The 21,344-nt window shown below is 34.5% G+C and overlaps 1 protein-coding gene across 1 annotated transcript in view; it reads right to left on the reverse strand.

The window, feature by feature from the left end:
* BRIP1 (BRCA1 interacting DNA helicase 1) overlaps positions 1-21,344 on the reverse strand; it is a 174,384-nt gene that overhangs the window by 103,865 nt on the left and 49,175 nt on the right. The window contains 4 exon segments of the mRNA XM_004434896.3: positions 376-530; positions 8,379-8,511; positions 13,704-13,903; positions 16,540-16,761. Coding sequence (XP_004434953.1) covers positions 376-530; positions 8,379-8,511; positions 13,704-13,903; positions 16,540-16,761 — 710 coding nt within the window.

Here is a 21,344-nt window from a genome sequence, read left to right on the forward strand (position 1 = left end):
GAGTTGACTGCTTTTCATTTTCCACATTTCACTAAACAGAGGTTTATACAATAAGAAAGAGACTTTCTGACACTGGAAGAAACATATCTAAACTATACTTAGAAAAAAATGCTTAAGTTTAGTCCTAGAGGTCTATAAATTTAATGATGAATTAATTAAATGTATTTATTTACTGATTTCAATACCCATTTTGATTAATAAAAACTAATTTCAATTGATCTGAGTCTGTGCCAATAAGTAAGAGCAATATTTATACCACTTGTTTACGATTAACCTATGTATTCACACAAAGTTAGTATATATGAAGCACATGCTAGCACCCAATAAGGTTAATATTTTTAAGAGGAAAAATACAGATCAGATATTTTTACTTACCTACTATTTTGCCTAAAAAGATAGTCAAGCACCATAAAAAGTCCTTTGAGCATTATTTGAGTTGAAGCACTAATAACAGGTACTTCTCTTGTCTCTTCTTTACCATGAATTGGTAAAACTTTTTCTTCTTTTTGAAGGACAGCAGAAAAATGTCCCTATAAGAAATTACCATATTAAGTATACTGGTGCAGGGGCGGTGGGGAGGAGAAAAAACAAACTTCTCAAAACTATAGTAAAACCCAAATGAAATATACATTAAAATTTTAGGCAAATATTATTAATACACAAGTGCTAACAATATGTTTTGGATCCCCATATATTCCCAAATTCTCTTCAGAGTAAAAGACACTTTAATATTAAGGTATACATTTAGGAGGTTCATTACTTCTTCAGCAATTAGGGTATTATTTAGTGCCCTTCAAAAGTAATGAACCAAATAAAAATGTACCAAATGGTTTCCCCAGGGAGCTTAAAAGAGTTGATATGCCACCTAAATGAATTATTTCCAGGGAGTACTCTGATGCTGAGTATATGACTATATGACAAGCAAAATTAAAAGAATGACTCAAGCAAACAATCCATGCTAAACACAAAATGTATGCTAACTGGCTCCTTAGTTTTTCTGTGGCTCATAAGTGTTAATATGGATGGAAGTATAGACATTAAGGTAAAATCATAAGAAAAAAGAAAAGTATGCTTTCCCACATTATGAAAGAGAAAACTGAATATTGAAGCAATAAAAGATATTGGGGACAACTTTGATGTTTGACAATAAAACATGTGCTCAATGAAAATAAAATAGGGAAATAGTTAAGATAAATAAGACAGATAAATTTTAATATTCAGATATATTGTGAAATAATACACACCCATAAGAGTAAAATTAGTCTCCACTGAACAAAACATTAAAGGATACAAATAGAAAGATTTTTCAAAAAGAAACAAAGAATGAAAAAGACAATATGAACTTGGAAAAACATTCAGCAGTACAAATTATTAATGAAAAACAAGTATTAAATTGTTCTTTTAAAAAATCAAGCCCCCTCAGCAATACCTTATACGAAGGCTACTATTTCTCTCTAACACTGGCAGAATACTGGCAATTTACTCTATAAAACTACAGAACTTCTGAACTACTGAAGGTGAGGCACTGTACTAAAAACAGAAAGACTGAACGAAATTCTACATATTGAACCATGAGACTACTCCAAGGCCACTTCTGGCTAGGTTACGTAAACACTGACAGCTGGGTTTACAGATAAATAGAAAACCAAGCAAATAGGAAACACATACACACAGGTTATTACTACTTCACAGGAAACATAAAGTTATATAAAAATTTAATCAGGCAAGTTACATGATATTACTATCATAAGCTATGATAATATATATATACATACATATATATACATATAGATATACACACTGGATATTAATATAATTGTGCTGAGAGGATGGAGAGTAGAGAAAGGGAAAGAAGGAGGGGGTAAAAGTAGGAAGAGAGAAAGAGACAGAGAGAGGAAAAAAGAGAGAGAGAGTATGTGTAAAGGAGCTAAATCATCATCATATTTAATAGGAAGTCATAGAGAACATCTAAATTGAAAACTCAAAAGTAGCTGAACCCATGTGTTATTTAGAAAATTGGGGTTAAATACCAGAATAAATCACTATAAGAGTTAAAAGTGCCACTGGGAAATGAAAATTGGGATTGAGAAGGAGGGGGGCAAATGAATGCTTTTCTTGATAATACTAATTGACTCTTTAAAATATGCACATGTTACTTTTGTAAAAATTAACTTCTAAAAAATTTAACAATCACAATGATGAATTTCTTTACTAACTAGGATTAGAGGAAATTTCCTTAACCTAGTAAAAAACTAACAATAAAAATCCTACAGCACCCATGGAATGAGAAAAAATATTTGCAAATCAAATATCCAATAAAGTGCTTGTGTCCAGAATATTTAAAGAACTCTTATAGTCAACAATAAAAGACAAATAACTCAATTTCAAAATGGGCAAAGAATTTGAATAAAAATTTCTCCAAAAGAAATACATAAATGGACAATAAGCACTTGGCAAAATGCTCAACATCACAGGTCACTAGGAAAATGAACATCAAACCACATTGAGATACCAGTTCATTGCCCCTAGCAAGACTATAACAAAACAGAGATAATAACCAGTGTTGGTGAGGATGTAGAAGAAATTAGAATCCTCATACATTGCTGATAGGATTGTAAAATGGTGCAGCCCCTTTGGAAAACAATTTGGCAGTTCCTCAAAAAGTTTAACATTGAGTTACCATATGGCCAAGCAATTCCACTCCTAAGTATATACTCATGAGAACTGAAAATACATGTCCACACAAAAATCATAGCAGCATTATTTGCAATAGCCAAAAAGTGGAAACAACCTAAATATATCAACTGATAATGGATAAACAAAATGCAGTACATTCATACCACAGAATATTATTTGGTAATAAAAAGGAATTAAGTATTGATACATGCTATAACATAGATGAACCCTGAAAACATTATGCATAGTGAAAGAAGCCAGTGACAAAAGGCCACATATCATGTTTCCATTTATATAAAATGTCCAGAATAGGCAGATCCACAGAAATAGAAAGTAGAATAGTGGTTTCCAGGAGCTCCGAGAGAAGGAAATGGGGACAATGAAGGAAATGGGTACAAGGTTTCTTTCTGAGGTGATGAAAATGTTTTGAAATTAGATACTAGTGATAGTTGCACAACTCTGACTATACTAAAAACCACTGAATTGTATACTTTCAAGGAGTAAATTTTGTGGCATGTAAGTTATATCACAATCAAGCTATTAATAAAAAATAAAAATAAAGAATTTTTTTTTGTGTGTGTGAGGAAGATCAGCTCTGAGCTAACATCCATGCCAATACTCCTCTTTTTGCTGAGGAAGACTGGCCCTGGGCTAACATCTGTGCCCATCTTCCTCTACCTTATATGGGACGCCTCCACAGCATGGCCTGACAAGCGGTGCATCGGTGCACACCCGGGATCTGAACCCGGGCTGCCAGCAGCAGAGCGCGCGCACTTAACCACTACACCACGGAGCCGGCCCAAAAATACAGCATTTTTAAAAAATACAGTAGACATATTACTAAATGGTGTAATACTAGTAATACAGTCCCTTTAAAGTAAGAATAAGACCAGGATGTCTTTTTCACTGCCTGTGATGAACAATGTACTGGAAGTTTAAACCAGTAAAGAAATAAATAAAATGTGAAAGAATTGGAAAGAAAGAAAACAGTCCTTACTCATAGGCAGTATGATTAGCTACACAGAAAATTTAAGAATTTATAGACAAACCTATAAGGTAGTTCAGCAAAGTGGTTGATTACAAGGTAAATAAATAAAAATCAACTACCATCCTTATACCCCAATAATAATTAGAAAATGCAATTTTTAAAATATACCATTTGAAAAAGAAACAGAAACTTTAACTTACTTAGGAATAAATCTAACCAAAAGCAACTAAGACTTTTAAAATTAAACTATAAAATTTTATTGAAAGAGATATAGGAAGAGATAATAAATGAATAATTATATCTTGCTCATAAATGGGAAAACTCCATACCGTAAATATGTCAATTCTTTCTAAATTAACCCATTAATTCAATGTAATTCCAATCAAAATTCCAACAGAATTTTTCATGGAAATTTATAAGAATTCTAAAATTCACATGGCAGAGTAAGGCCAACAATAGGCAAGATCATCCCCAAGGAAAAGAACAAATTAGGAGATATGCCCTACCAGATATCAGCATTTTTCTAAAGCTACAGTAATTAACAAATATAACAATTTAGAGAAACAGAATCATAGAACAGAAATAGAGTCCAGAAATGAATTCACACATAAATAAAAATCAGATATGTGGCAGAGTGGTATTAAAAATCAGAGAGAAATGGATGGACTATTTAGTAAATGATGCTGAGAAAATTCACTGTCATACAAGAAAATCAAATGGATTCTTTACTTCACAACATAAACAAAAATGAATCTGAGGCTGATTAAAAACCTCTATAAAAAAAAGTACTTGGGCCTGGCCCTGTGGCCGAGTGGTTAAAGTTCTGCATGCTCTGCTTTGGTGGCCCAGGTTCACAGGTTCAGATCCCGGGTGCAGACCTACTCCACTCACCAGCCATGCTGTGGTGGTGTCCCACATATAAAGTAGAGGAAGACTGGCACAGATGTTAGCTCAGGGCTCATCTTCCTCAAGCAAAAAAAAAAAAAAAAAAAGAGGAAGATTGGCAATGGATGTTAGCTCAGGGCAAATCTTCCTCAGCAAAAAAAAAAAAAAAAAACTTTAACATTTTTAGGAGAAAATGTAGCACAGGATAAGGAAAGGTTGCTAAACTTAACTCAAATACCACAATTCATAAAAGAAAACCACTGATAAATTTGAATGCACTCAAATAAAAAATTTGGAAAAGATACACCATGAATAAACAAACCATAGACACAAGAATATACATGCAATGCAATAAGCAACAAAGAATTAGTATTTTGAATATACAAAGGAAATAATGAGAGATATATACAAACATATATTTTCAAGGATGTTCATATCAGAACTGTTTCTTATTCTGGGAAAACTAGCAACAACCTATATTTCAAATGCCAGATTAATCAAATAATTTAGAATATGTGCACTCACAAAAATGCTACACCGCAACTAAAAATCATGTGAAAGAATCTTGATTAAAATAGAAAAGTATTCATAATATATTGTTAAATGAAAAGAGGCTACAAATAAACACGTATCATATCAGAAATATATTTATGTTAATCAAATATATGCACAGAAGGCATAGATAAACATAAATCCAAAAATTTTTTATTTAAGTATAACATATAGAGTGCACTAATCTTAAGTGTATAGCTCACTGAACACACACACATACACCCATGTAACTAACACTCAAACAGGATACAAAACATTCCTCAAATCCCAGATGGTTCCCATTTGCTCCTTCTCAGCCCAAATTGCTCCTTACCCCTGCAGAGTAGTAACCAGCATTCTGACTTCTATTAGCATAATTATTTTCATCTTTCTTAAATTTCATAAAAATGAAATCATACAGTTTGTACTCTTTTGTGTCTGGTTTCTTTCACTCAACATTATGTCTGTAAGATTCATTCATATGGTTGTGGTGGCAGTGGTTTGTTTTTTTAATGGCTGTGTAGTATTCCACTATATAAATATTCCATAATTTATTTATCCATTTTACTGTTGATATGAATAATCTTTTTTTTTTTTTTGTGAGGAAGACCAGCTCTGAGCTAACATCCAATGCCAATCCTCCTCTTTTTGCTGAGGAAGATTGGCCCTGGGCTAACATCCATGCCCATCTTCCTCTACTTTATATGGGATGCCACCACAGCACGGCTTGACAAGCAGTGCATCGGTGCACGCCCGGGATCCGACCTGCGGACCCCGGGCTGCCACAGCAAAGTGCGCGCGCTTAACCGCTGCGCCACTGGGCCAGCCCCCTGAATACTCTTTAAACTGCAGAAAGTATATGCAAAAAAATCATGAAAAGATGACACAATGTGGCAAAATACTTATGATATCACACTGCATTTTTTAAATGTGGGGCAAAAAATTATAAATATAGTCTGATTAAAATATATTTTTAATACTCATATGCCCAGAATGCTAGTAGTGATCATGTTAGCAATAGTTCTTATCTTTTTGGTTCAAAAACCTTTAAATCTATATGAGGAAAACTACTAAACTATGATAAAAGAAATCACAAAAGATCTAAATAAATGGAGAGATACTCCATGTTCATAGATAGGAAGACTCAATATTGTTCAGATGTCAGCTCTTCCCAGCTTATCTATAGATTCAATGCAATCCCAATCAAAAGCCCAGCAAGTTACTTTGTCGATATTGACAAACTGATTCTAAAGTTTATATGGAAAGACAAAAGACTCAGAATAGGCAACACGATATTGAAGAACAAAGTCAGAGGACTGACACAACCAGACTTCAAGACTTACTACAAAGCTACAGTAGTCAAGACAAATAGATCAATGGAAAAGAATAGAGAGCCCAGAAATAGACCCAGACCAATACAGTCAACTAATCTTTGACAAAGGAGCAAAGAAAATCCAATGGAGAAACAATGGTCTTTTCAACAAATGGTGATAGAATAACTGGACATCCACATGCAAAGAAATCAACCTATAGACAGACCTTATACCTTCACAAAAATTAACTCAAAATAGATCACAGACCTAAATATAAAACACAAAACTATAAAACTTCTAGAAGAAAAGATGGGAGAAAATCTAGGTGACTTTGGTTTTTGGTGATGAGTTTTTAGATGCAACACCAAAAGCCTGCTCCATCAAAGAAAAAAATTGATAAGTTGAACTTTATTAAAACTAAAAACTTGTCTTTTGTGAAAGACACTGTTAATAGAATGAAAAGACAAGCCATGGGCTGGGAGAATATATTTGCAAACACCTATCTGATGAAGGACTTGTATACAAAATATACAAAGAACTCTTAAAACTCAACAATAAGAAAACAAACAACCCAACTGAAAAGTAAGCAAAAGATCAGAAGAGACACTTCACCATATAAGATATGTAGATGGCAAATAAGCATGTGAAAAGAGGCTCCACATCATATGTCATTAGGGAATTGTAAATTAAAAAAATGAAATACCACTACATATCTATTAGATGGCTAACATTCAAAACACTGATAACACCAAATGCTGGCAAGGATGTGAAACAACAGGAACTCTCATTCACTGCCGGTGGGGATGTAAAATGGTAAAATGGTATAGCCACTTTGGAAGACAGTTAAGCAGTTTCTTGCAAAGCTAAACATGTCTCACCATATAATCCAGCAACTGTGTTCCTAAGTAGTTACCCAAATGAGAAGTATGTCCACACAAAAACATGTCCACAAATTCTTACAGTAGCTTTATTCACAATTGCCCAAACTTGGAAACCACCAATATGTCCTTCAGTAGGTGAATGGATAAACAAACTATGGTGCATACATACAATGAATATTGCTCAGCAATAAAAAGAAACAAGCTATCAAGCCATGAAAAGACATGGAGGAAACTTAAATGCATACTACTCAGTGAAAGAAGCCAGTCTGAAAACACTACACACTGTATGATTCCAACTATATGACGTACTGGAAAAGGGAAACTATGGAGTCAGAAAAAAAAAAAATCACTGGTTGCCAAGGGTTCGGCAGGGGAAATGAAGCGTGATGAAGAGATGAATAAATACAATACAGAAGATTTTTAATGCAGTGAAAGTATTCTATATAATACTGTCATAGTGGATACACAACTTTATATTTTTATCAAAACTCATAGAACTATACAATACAAAAGTGAACCCTAATGTAGACTATGGACTTTAGTTAACAACAACGTAACAATGTTGGTTCAATTGTAATATACGTACTATACTATTGCAAGATGTTAATAATAGAAGAAACCATAGTGTGTGTGTGTGTGTGTGAGGCTGGGGGTGGTGGTTTATGAACACTGTCCTTTCTGCTCAATTTTTCTATAAACCTAAAACAACCACTCTAAAAAGTAGTTTATTAATTTAAACAAATAAGAACAACAACAAAAACATTCTCATCTGCAAAAAGAACTCTGAAAATATGATATAAAGCATGAAGTCTCTATCCAGAAAAATGTACAGAAGTACATACAAAATTTTACATACAATTTCAAAAGCTTCATAGTATCCCATAGCCCATTTATGATCTCTATCCACCCAGGTTTATAACCTCTAAGGAGAACAAAAGATGAATTTTCCACAATTTACACCATCACTTAAAGATTATCCAACTTAGATAATAAAATTTTAAAACAATTAAATTGCTACTTTTTTTTTACTCTGGATTAATTTATTCACTATTAAATCATTTCTAATTCACTAAATGAATTTCAGGGGTGGAAAAAAAATCTTACCTGCAAAATGGGAAAAGTAGCAGTGGTGATGCCCATTTTGTGTAAATTTAAGAGCATTTCACTTCCACTCCATATTTTACAGGATGATTCATAATCTCTCTCCACAAGATGTTTAGAGTTTGCTTCTAACCAACTGGAATAAAATAAAACAATTCCATCAACCAGTATCAACCTTATGTGCACTATTTCAACAGAACAAAGAGAACTATGATATGTTGGTCTGTAATCTTTGAAGCTATTAGGGCACAAACGTGGATTAATTAAGAAATCTTTTAAAAAGCATGCATGCCTCATATTGCAAAATAAAAATTTATATAGCTAAAAAAGTAAGCTTTTACTCATAAAAGAGAAATATGCATGTGATTTCCCAATTGTGTCTTGTGGAGTCACACTGCTTTACTTGATTGTTTCTCCAACTGAGAGCTTAGGAGTTTATCCCAAATGCACATAAAAGGAAATACAAAACAACCTAATAAAGAAACACATTAGTGTTACATATTAACACAAAAAAGAGAATTACTAAAAAATATATAAATATATTCATTTATATATATACACATTTGTACATTCAATAAATGTTTAAATGCCTATATTATGCCAGACACTGTACTGGGTAGTGGAAATAACAGCAGTAAATAAAATAGGCAAGGTCCTTATTCTCACGGAAATTACATTCTACTAAAGAGAGACAGAAACAATCTTAGAAACAAATACAGGAACAAGAAAATATCAGGTAGTGATAAGTGATATAATGAAAATAAGTTAGGTTAATGTAATCTAATTGCTACTTTAATTTGAACGTCAAGGAAGCTCTCCCTGAGGTGACGTTTATTCTAACAATTGAAAGCAAAAAGTACCTAGTCGTGGAAGGATCAGAAAAAAAGAGTATTCCAAGCAGAAGGAATAGCTAGTACAAAGATGCTGAGGTGGCTAACAAATTTTGCTTAATTAAGGACTTGAAAAAAGACCAATGCAGTCGCAACACAATGTGCAAAAAGGAATAATGGCACGAACAATGTTAGTGATAAACAGGAATCAGACAATGTTGAGCCAGGAGAAGAAACTTGGATTCTATTCAAAGTGCAATGGGAAGGTTTTAAATAGAGGATTTTAAATAAGAGAGAGACAATCTATTTTAAGTGTTTAAAGATGACTCCAGCTTCTGCAACAGAATGGATTATAGGAGAAAGGCAAGAATGAAAGCAGAGACCTTTGGAAGGCTATTACAGTATTCTAGTTGAGAGACAATTCTGGGATAATAGATATGAGATTGAAGGATTTGGGGCATATCGTGCAGGTAGCATTTATAAAACTTACTGATGAATTGAACGAGGTGAGGCAGTAATCAAAAATAATATTTAAGATTTTTGACTTGAGGAACTGGTTGGTGCTACTTGCTTAGATAAGGAAGATGGGGGCAGGTGCGGGAGTAGGTAGCGGAAAGGAAAGAGTTTTGTTTTGGAAAGTTGAAATTTGATATCCAAACAGAGATACAAAGTATAGCTGGATATATGAAAATAGTATTCCAGGGAGAGGCTGGGGCTAGACAGTACTGCTATGATACTGGGTTATGTAATTTAAGGAAAGGGCAGAGCTAGAAAAGAAATGAGGTCCCAGGACCAAGTTCTGAGGCACTTCAACATTCAGACATCAAACAGAGTGAGAACCATCAAAAGAAATTGAGCAAGAATGGACTGTGAGGCGGAGGAAAACCAGAAGATGTCATGTCATAGAAGCTGTCTAGGAAAAAACACTCCTGTGTATTTCCTCTACTCTCACTACTTCACTTCTGACATCTCTGGTCACTAAATGAACATGGGTTTTTTTCCCCACACCAAGCAATTTTCCAAGATGCCAGCTGGTTGTCCAAAATTCAATTCAATTCACTTGTGATACTAACTGGAGTTAGCACAGACCCCCAGGTTAAGCACTCAGTCTCACAAGACTGTCCCACTCCCCTACCCCACAACCTCAGATGTCAGTCGTAAAAGTCCAGGTTGTCATCTGTGCTTATGAACAACTAGCTATAAATCAGAGGTTCCCATGGCCCCTCCTCAGGTTTGAGCATTTACTAGAACAGCTCACAGAACTCAAGGAAACACTTACATTTACCGGTTTATTACATAATAAAGGATACAGATAAATAGCCAGATGAAGAGATACATAGGGTGAGGTCTGGAAGGGTCTGGAGCACAGGAGCTTCTGTCCCTGTGGAGATAGGGTGTGCCACTCTCCAAGCACATAGATGTGTTCACCAACCAGAAGCTCTCTGAATCTTGTACTTTTGGTATTTTTATCAGGGTTTCGTCACGGAGGCATGACCGACCATTAACTCAATCTCCAGCCCCACCTCCCCTTCCCAAAGGGGAAGGTGGGGCTGAAAGTTCCAAACTTCTAATTATGGTTTGGTCTTTCTGGTGAACAGTCCCTATCCAAAAGCCCACCAAGCATCGCCTCATAGGACCAAAAGACAGTCCTATCACCTAGGAAATCCCAAGGCATTTAAGAGCTCTGTGTCAGGAACCGGGGTCAAAGGCCAAATATTACAACAAAAGATACTGCTAGTGCTCTTATCACTTAGGAAATTACAAGGGTTTTAGGAGCTCTGTGCCAGGAACTGGTGACGGAGACCAATCTATATATTTTCTTTTATTTCACAGAAGTTAAGACAAAAACACTTTTTATAGTGGTGGTAGTCAACAACACCCAACACTGCTGAGAAGCTGAGTAAGATAACAGAACATTAACCTTTGGATTTGGCAATATATGGATCATTGGTGGCCTTGATAAGAATAATTTCAGTAAAATTACACGGATAGCAACACTACTGGGATGGATGAGGAAAGAATGGGAAGTGAGAAAATAGAATTAGCAACTATAGACAATGCTTTCAACAAACATGCTGTGAAATAAAAATGACAAACTTCTACATGGCAAAAATATCACAAGGAAAGAAACAAGCTTATGGCAAAATGGTAGAAAAAGTATTTGCAACTCTTATCACAGGCAACGGGTTAATTTACAAAAAGCTTGTACAAATCAATAAGAAAAAGAACCATAACAACAAAGAACAAAAGAAGGACAAAGATGTCAACAGACAGTTGACAGAAAAGGAAATATAAATGGCCCTTAAAGACACTTAATCTCCCTCCTACTAAGAGAAATGAAATGAAAACTGTACTGGGGTACTACTTTTCACTCATCAGGCTAGAAAAAACAACTTTCATACTCTTATACATTGCTGGTAAGAGTATAAAGTAGTCCTCCACCCACCCACCTATCGTGTAAATTTTAGAAATATCTATCAAAATTACATGTAAATCTATGCTTTGACCCAACAATCCTACTTCTAGGAATTTTCCTACAGATATACTCCCATACATATGAAATGGTATATGTTCAAAGTTATTCATTACAGCAATATAACAGCAAAAGATTGTAAATAACTTCAATAGCTATTAATCAGAGGCTGGTTAAATAAATTATTGTACATCCATGCAATGGAATTCTAGGCAACTTTTTTTTTGTGTGTGTGAGGAAGATTAGCCCTGAGCTAACGTCCGATGCCAATCCTCCTCTTTTTGCTGAGGAAGATTGGCCCTGGGCTAACATCTGTGCCCATCTTCCTCTACTTTATATGGGATGCCGCCACAGCACGGCTTGACGAGCAGTGCGTCAGTGCATGCCCAGGACCCGAACCTGCGAACTCTGGCCACCAAAGTGGAGCACACTCACTTAACCACTACGCTACCTGACCGGCCCTAGGCAACTATTTTTTAAAACTGATAAAGCTTTCTAGGTCTTGAAATGGAAAGATGTCCAAAATATATTAAGTGAAAAAAAGCAAGATACAGGAAAATATATGTATAAAGCATAGTGCCTATAGTTAACAACACTGCATTGTATACTTAAAAATTTGCAGGGCCGGCCTGGCAGCATAGTGGTTAAGTTCATGCGATCTGCTTCAGCGGCCCCGGGTTCGCAGGTTCGGATCCCAGGCACGGACCTACACACCGCTCATCAAGCCATGCTGAGGCAGCGTCCCATATAAAGTAGTGGAAGATAGGCACGGATGTTAGCCCAGGGCCAGTCTTCCTCAGCAAAAAAGAGGAGGATTTGCATCAGATGTGAGCTCAGGGCTATCTTCCTCACAAAAAAAAAAAGAAAAGAAAAACAAAAACAAAGGAAGATTGGCACAGATGTTAGCTCAGGGACAATATTCCTCAAGCAAAAAGAGGAAGCTTGGCAACAAATGTTACCTCAGGGCCAATCTTCCTCACCAAAAAAAAAAATTTGCTAAGAGGGTAGATCTTATATCGTTATTTTACAAAAAAATAATAATAACTAAAAAAGGCAGAAGGAAACCTCCAGAGGTGATGAATGTGTTTATGGCATAGACTGTGGCGATGGTTTCACAGATTTATACTTACCTATAAACTCAACAAGTTGTATACATTAAATATTTACAGCTTTGTGTATGTCAAGTGTATCTCAAAGTGGTTTTAAAAAAGTAAACTACATTTTTATGTTTAAAATGGAGAAGACAAAAAAAGTACGACAGTATGCTATCATTGATAAAAAAGGAGGGATAAGAGAGAGTATCTATACTGGCTCATATATGCATAAATATGCACTGAATGATAAACGTGTTCATGAAGACAGTAACTAAGCAGACAGGGGACGGGGTGGGAAGGAGGTTTTTACAAAATAAATTTGTATATCTTTTACGTTCAAATATGTGACTGTACAATACTCAAAATTTTTTTAAGGTATACTGTGAAAGGAACATAAAAATGCTGCAGTAAATGAATGGGGTGTAGAGTCAGGGGAGTTTTTTCCTAAGATAAAGAGATTCTAGGTCAACAACCTATGTCTAATGAAAGGGACATTAATGTAAATTCTACTAAAATTATTACTAAATTATTTTAGAGTATTGAAATCTTGGATTGAAACTCATCAAACCAGAATCCTACTCAAACTGGAGGATAAAGTGATAAATTAAAGCTATGGTCCAGAATTTTAAAATATGTTACTTAAAGCCACGTTTAGTTTATGTTCAGCCCAACGTCCTATACACATCGTATGGGGCTATTAAATTAGGAAAGATTCACAATTATCATTTTGAAAAATCAATTATGTTCATTATATTTTTTCAACAAGATAAAAGTTTGTACTAGCCTATTTTTAAAAGTTTAACTGACAAGGAACAATCCCCTTCCCAAGCAGCCTGGTCAAAGTTTACTAACCGTAAAATATTCTGGCATAATAAAACATGTTTTTAATCCAAAGGCAGCACAAATGACACTGACAGACAAATATTCTTACTTAATGAGGCTATAGCACACAGCTCGCAGGGGTTCATGGTCTTTCCTTCTTATATTATTGTTGACCATACTATCTAGTTCGTCTCGAGCAAACCAAAGCTGAACTTCTGTTATACTGTAACTTGCTGATTCTCGAGCACAGTCCTCAATGTTATGAGCTTCATCTAAAATGACAACCTGTTCTTTCAGATTGATATCCATCTATAAGATAAAAGAATTTTCCCGTAAAGCATTCAGCAAAATGGATTCAACAGCCGTAGGCAAGATATTTCATTTAAAAATTCACACCTATAGGCCAATATTGCAAGTGCAATTACATAAGCAAGTGATTCTAGGTCTTAAATTTTTTTTTTTAATTTTTTGTTTATTGCAGTAACATTGGTTTATAACATTGTATAAATTTCAGGTGTACATCATTATACTTCTATTTCTGCATAGATTACATCATGTTCACCACCCAAATACTAATTACAACCCATCACCACACACATGTGCCAAATTATCCCTTTCGCCCTCCTCCCTCCCCCCTTCCCCTCTGGTAACCACCAATCCAATCTCTGTCTCTATGTGTTTGTGTATTGTTGTTATTATCTACTACTTAATGAAGGAAATCATACAGTATTTGTCTAGGTCTTAAAATTTTTTTTTTTTTTTTTTTTTTAAAGATTTTATTTATTCATTTTTTTCCCCCCAAAGCCGCAGTAGATAGTTGTATGTCATAGGTTCACATCCCTCTAGTTGCTGTACGTGGGACTCGGCCTCGCGTTGGACGGAGAAGTGGTGCCTCGGGGTGCGCCCGGGATCCGAACCCGGGCCGCCAGCATCAGAGCGCGCGCACTTAACCGCTAAGCCACAGAGCCGGCCCTAGGTCTTAAAATTTTTAAAGCACTAAGGCCAACCAACAGAGTTGTAGCTCAACATTACAGGGTTTGCCATTTTTCACTCTTAAAATACTTTGCAAACCTATAAACCAGTATAATATGTGTTAACTGAGCCTGGATCAAGGTACAACTGGCTACACAAAGGGGTATACAAATCCCACTATGAAGAAATCTCCAACATAATTTAAAAAGCAGGGTAAAAAAAAACCTTTAAAATAATACAAGATTCAATAGACTCTCAAAATACAAATATAATATAATATGTATCCGTTTTCTTTTAGTCTTTCCTGCAACCCTTCATTTTGAGAATTGTTCTTCCCCAGCTCCCAGGTTGGGAGGACTGTTAATCTCTTAATCAAGGGACATCACTAATCTCACAAAATGGGTAGACTCAGAACTCAGGCTTGTCAATTAAATAAAGTATTCCATCCCTCTGTGGTCACAGTGACTGGTTCAAGAATGGATATGAGATCTAAGCTAGGCCAATCAGAGTAATCTGGAGTGACTAATATGAGATCATGTTCTTTTTCCCAGGTTAGCTAGGTGCTTATGGTTATCTTTCTTTGTTCTGGAAAGGACTTTCCTGAGAATAAAGCCATCACAATGAAGAGTCACTCAAGTATTTTTCTTAAGCTCTATTGAAGCTGAGTTTGTGTCACTTGCAATTGAAAGAGTCCTGACTAATACAAAGAAATGTCACAACGCAATTGCCAATGAGTTATTCTGAGGAAATAATAATATACAGAGGGCTGAAGATGACTGAGAAAGAAGCACAGAAGAGTAGGAAATATACCGGGGTTTAAAAGATGAGTAGGATTTGGATTTCGATAGACAGAGAGGAGGGCATTTCAATATAGGTTTCATCTAAAGCAGAGATATAGGAAAGAACAAGGTATCCTCAGGGTACTAGGAGGTAATTTTTGAAGCGTTCAAGTTGGGAGTTTGTAGCAGAGAAGGCAGATTCAGGTCAGACTACTGAGCATCTTGAGAGTAAGCTTAAGAAATATGGACTTTATCTCATGAGCAAAGAGAAAAATAACAGATTTTTAAGCAGAGGAAAGATATAATAAAAGTAATATTAGGAAGACTGACCTGGCATTCATATGCATAGTGGTTCAGAGGAAAGAGACCTAGCTAAGAGGCAACCAAATAAGAGGTAGTGCAGGGGTAGTAAACGTAATGCCTATTAATTTCAAACTTAAAGAAACAGAAAGCTAATGAGAGTTGTGCAGTCAGATCTAAAGAGAGGAATAACAATTGAATACACCAAATTATTCACTTTTTTGTCTTATGCTGTAACAAGTGGATGTCTCTAAGAAGAACCAGGCAAATAAACACAAATGCTGTATCCAAAGTTCACTTCTCAAAAGCTCACAAAGCATAATTTGCAGAGTACGCATACTCTCCCAACATAACTTCTTCAAAATACAGATTCTTCAGATACGTGTTTTAAAATAATTCTTTCTGACTATTCATAAACGGAAAGAGTAATAGCTATAAATGGGTCTCACCTGGGGGTAATTTTGCCCCCCAGATTTGGCAGTGTCTGGAGACATTTTTGATTGTGACAATTGTGAGGATGCTACTGGTATCCAGTGGATAAAACCAGACATGCTGCTAAACATACTAAAATGCACAAGACAGCCCACCATAACAAAGAATTATCCAGCTCAAAATGTCATTACTATCAGGATTGAAAAACCTTGCTATAATCCCACTGCAGTACTAAATCCTTAAAAGTACTTATTACTTTGGAAATTAAAACGACAAGGTCTAAAATTCAGTTTTAATACAACTTAGAATATATTTTCAGTTCTCTAATGTTTATACATTTACATAAATTAAATATAAAGCAAAAAATAAAGTAAAAGACATTAAAACATCTAAAAGCTTTTACATTCATCACTTATACCCAAATAAGTAGGAAAAAAATTTTCATTTTACATATCTACTCACACTTTCCCTTATTTGCGCATCCAGAAGATAGTTGTAGGGACAAAATATTATATCAGCATCCTCTATTAGTTCTCGTGCTGTGTAATATGGACATGCCTTTAGTTTCTTCCCCAAGCTGATGAGTTCTTCTATATCCCAGGCTTTGCACATCCCTTGGAGAGTCTGTAATGTGTGTTGATCACTAATTTTATGAACACCATGAAAAAAATAGCAGGATTTGCCCTAAAAACAAATATCCATAACTGAAATGTGAACCAATACTGGAACAGAAGGAATAAAACAAGTTTATCTCAGAATTTTAGAAACAGTATTAAAGCCACAAGGCAAAGATTTTACAGGAGACAGAGTTCACCATATCTACAATCACAACCATTTTAAAGAAAGTACACTGACTTAGATAGAGTTCTAGATCTGTATAGTTCTAGATACCCCAAACTAACTTGAGAAAAATATTTTTAAAATTATGTTTGTTGTGGCTTTGTTCCGATTAAAGTGATATTATGCAAAAATATTTCTGGAAGGGTATACAAGAGCAATGGTATCACTGGTTTCTTTCAAAGATGAGAGCTAAATGAGTTGGGGACAGGAGTGGGAGAGATTTTTCTCTATAGATACTTTTGTATCTTTTCAATTTGAGCCATGAGACAGTATTACTTAATCAAATATAAATAAGTAAAAAGAAAGGAGGAAGGGTGGGAGGGAGGGGAGGAAGGGAGGAATGTCCTAGGGAAAAATAAAGTAAGACTGTTCACTACAAACTATTGGGAAAATACATGGGGCCGGCCTGGTGGCGTAGCAGTTAAGTTCACATGCTCTGCTTCAGCCGGCAGCCTGGGGTTCCCAGGTTCGGATCCTGGGCGCAGACCAAGGCACTCCTTGTCAAGCCATGCTGTGGTGGTGTCCCATATAAAGTAGAGGAAGATGGGCACAGATGTTAGCCCAGGGCCAATCTTCCTCAGAAAAAAGAGGAGGATTGGCAACAGATGTTAGCTCAGGGCTAATCTTCCTCACACACACACACAAAAAAAATATTTGGAAAACACCAAAGAATACGAAAAAATCCCTAAATTATCTATAATTCCATTACACAAAGAATGTACTATTAACATTTTGATGTATGTCATTTCATATTTCTTCTATACATATGTATATGTGGATATATCTCTACAATGTGACCCAATATTAAAATGAGAACAAAGCAAATCTTGAGGATTATTACCAATCAAGCCACAATAAATAAACATTTTTTACAAAACTGGCAACACTTTTTGTCTCTCAGCCTATTTTATTAAAAATCCTATGAGAAATATTTTCTCATATCACTAAGCATTTTTTCATTGTTGCCCACATATGTACCCTGAATTAATCTGCCATTGTTGACGAACCAGTTTCATTATTATTGGGCATTTAGACTGTTACCAAATTTTGCTTTATAAATAATGCTGCAATGAGCATTTTTATGCCCACTTCTAAATATTTTCTTAGTATACACTTTTAGAAATGGGATTATGGATCAGAGAGTATAAAATATTTTTAAGTATCTTGAAAACAATATCACCAAATTATCCTCCAGAAAGTGTATACCACTTCATCTTTTTTCCACACCTTTATCAACACTAGTAGCTTTTCTTATCTTTGCCTATTTTAAAGATAAAAAAATAAAATCTTATTTTGATTTGTATTTTTTATTCTTTCTAACAAGGTTTAACATTATATTGTATGAACATTCTAACAAGTTTCAACAATAATTTGCATTTACTTTCATGTACTATCTACTAACGTCCTTTGCCTCTCTATTATCACAAGTAAATTTTATTAATGGAGACTAATCAAACAGTATGATGTTTGACAAAACCCAGTCTTAGCAAGGTGTGTCATATTCTATTAAATGATGTATAAATTAGTAGAAGTATAAATATACACTATTAGTAGAAGTATAAACTTTTACTTCTATGAGAATTACATGGGCAATTTGTCAATAATTACCAAAATTTTAAATTTCACCATTAATGTGAATATATATGCTGCGTTGTTTAATAGACAAAAAACCTGGATATAAACCAAATGTCTACCATCAAGGAATATGTTAAATAAATTATGGTAAATTCATACAAAAGATATAGCCCTTAAAAAATGAGTTGGATTTGTCTGTGCCCTGATGAGTTTAAGCTTTTAAAAGAATATATACACATATAGCAAATATATATTTTAAATGTTTTGGAAGAATATACATAAACCTTATAGTTTCTTTGAAGAGTTAAGGGGATGAAAAGAGAGATCTCTTTTCATTTATGCCTTTCTGTAATTTTGAGTCTTCTAACCATGTGTATGTTATTACTTTTCTTTTTTCAATTGTCATTTGGGACTAAGTGGTAGAATAATGGGCCATTTTTATTTTCATTAATTCTATGTATCAATAAAAAAATTAAATCTGATTTTGAAATCCAATATTTATCTTTCCCAGTTTGTTGTCCTTAAAAGTGAAAAACAATTATACATATATAATTTATCGATGAACTATCCAAAAGGCAAATATATGTTTTCAAAACATACATACATCATTACATGTACAAAAGTACCTTGAAATTGCTAGAAATGAAGCAAAGCATAAAAGGTTCATAACCTATAAAACCATGTCAGGAAATCTAAGGACAAGACATGATCAGCTGAGGACTACTAGTTCTCCTAAAGCTTTTTATTCAGCCATGTTAACGGAAGCCACTTTTTGGTCATCCAAAGTATTAAAAATTGGGAGGAAAAGGCTTGCCTAACCTTCTTTCTTTAGCTCATTTTCTATATCACTTTCACTTACTTTGTCTAATCTCTACTACTCTTTTTTACCCTTCATGCTGTGTCAACTTCCCCATACCATAATGCCATCTTTTGTTTTTGTTTCTAGTGTAACCAAAATAGCAATGGCTAGGAATTAGAAAACTTGCCTCCTTTCTTGCTAATTAGTTGTCTGACACTGGGCAAACTTCAATGCCCATTTTTCTCATGTGACTAGGTAGGCATCAAAAGAGTAGTTGAACCAGAAGCCTTTTAAGATTCCTCTGACCTACTGACTATACCATTTCTAAAGTTCCCTCCAGCTCAAAAATTCTATGATTCTGGGATCCAGAGACAGGTGGAGATGTGCCAAGCATCTTTCATACTGAGTTTGGTACAGATTGAGTTTAATAATATGACATTCATCATTTCTTCATTCCAAGTATCTTCCATAGTATTCTGAAAGCTTATATTTGTACAAAATGATCACTAAGATGCCTTGAGTCCATGATTATGAACTGTTAAACCTAATCTTAACAAAAACCAGATATTCTTTCATACCTAAAGTTATTTTTTGGAATTATTTTTGGGGCTGGTTAAGATTACTTTTTCTTACTTGAAACAAAAATTAACTTGAACAGATAAGTGCACTGCTCTTCCAGTATAGGATCACTTTCGTAAAAGAAACAGTGAGCAAAAAAACATGTGCCTTCAGATCAAGCCAAAAAATCAGAAAGTTTACACTTCAAGGGCACTTAGAATGACACTCCTATGCAGGCTGATAGCAAAACCAGAAAAGTTCATCCATTTTAGCAGTGTAACACAACCCTGAGGGGAGTCTGTCAATTGAAGTGTTATCACACTTTAAACTCTTTTTCACTCAAACTGTCAGTTATCTATTTATCATTTCACTTTGGTAATTCAGCCATAGTAAACATAAGACACCTATAGTGACTTTGTAATTGGCCCTCATTACAATACCAAATTACCCTGAGGGCTTGGGAACAAGAAAAAGAATGTTCATGTATGCCTATGAGCTAAGCATTCTGAGGCAGAAATAGGTCAAGACAAACAACCACAAGCAGATATCTTCAATTATTTACATCGCTAATATTAAAAAATAAAAGACTTGTTTAATTTAAAACAGAAACTAAAGGCCAAGGAAAAATTCCGAATATTCAAGTCTACTAGATTACTTTTTATTTTTACATGAATCAAACTTATGAGAGTAAAGATCAATCGAAAAACATGACCAGCCGCTGCAGGATTCTAGAGGATTACATAAAATAAGACTATTTGCTTTCAATACACAATCTTAAACTTTATAATTGCTTTTACCAACGGGATAACAAAACATATTATTTAATAATTTTCCCAATAACAAGTGGTAAAAAGATAATGACAATGCCAGCAAGTCTTCTTGCATAGACTATATGGCCAAAAAACAAATTGCAAGCATTTGAGGAATTCAGTAGATCAGTTAGTCACTTATGGAAAGAAGTCTACTTAAGCATAAACTTGATGAGGTTTTATCATGAAGAGCCTATTCTCTATTTTATTTTTTTTTAGCATTTGATTTTTTAAATATTTTCATCTCTCCTTGAAGAGAACTTTTCAATAAATAGGGTGAAGAAATTTCACAGTTCCTCAGTTAGTTAAAAAGAACTTATACGGAAATAAATACGATCACAGAATTTCAACAACAGTTTTGATTCAGTAATTCTGTATTCTCTTCCTGGCTCTGAACAAGTTACTTAAGTTTTTCCACTGAAGCCCCTTAGTACTTATACTTCACAGTTTCATGGTTGAATATTGAAGCATCTTTGAATATCCTCAAAGACTGAATAAATTTCCATCTAATAAAAGAAAGTATTGAGAAAGAAAAGCATAACACAAAATAATTTACTCACATTATATGGTAGGAGGTGAATATATCAATTAACTCTAGGGGCTATAGCTCATAGCCTTTTGTGTAGAAGCAACTACGTTTGACAAAATACTAGTGAAAGATAGAACAACTTTCAAAATATATTAAA

The sequence above is a fragment of the Ceratotherium simum genome, chromosome 16, assembly GCF_057802395.1.
Source record: "Ceratotherium simum simum isolate JZ-2026a chromosome 16, ASM5780239v1, whole genome shotgun sequence".
Lineage (NCBI taxonomy): Eukaryota > Metazoa > Chordata > Mammalia > Perissodactyla > Rhinocerotidae > Ceratotherium > Ceratotherium simum.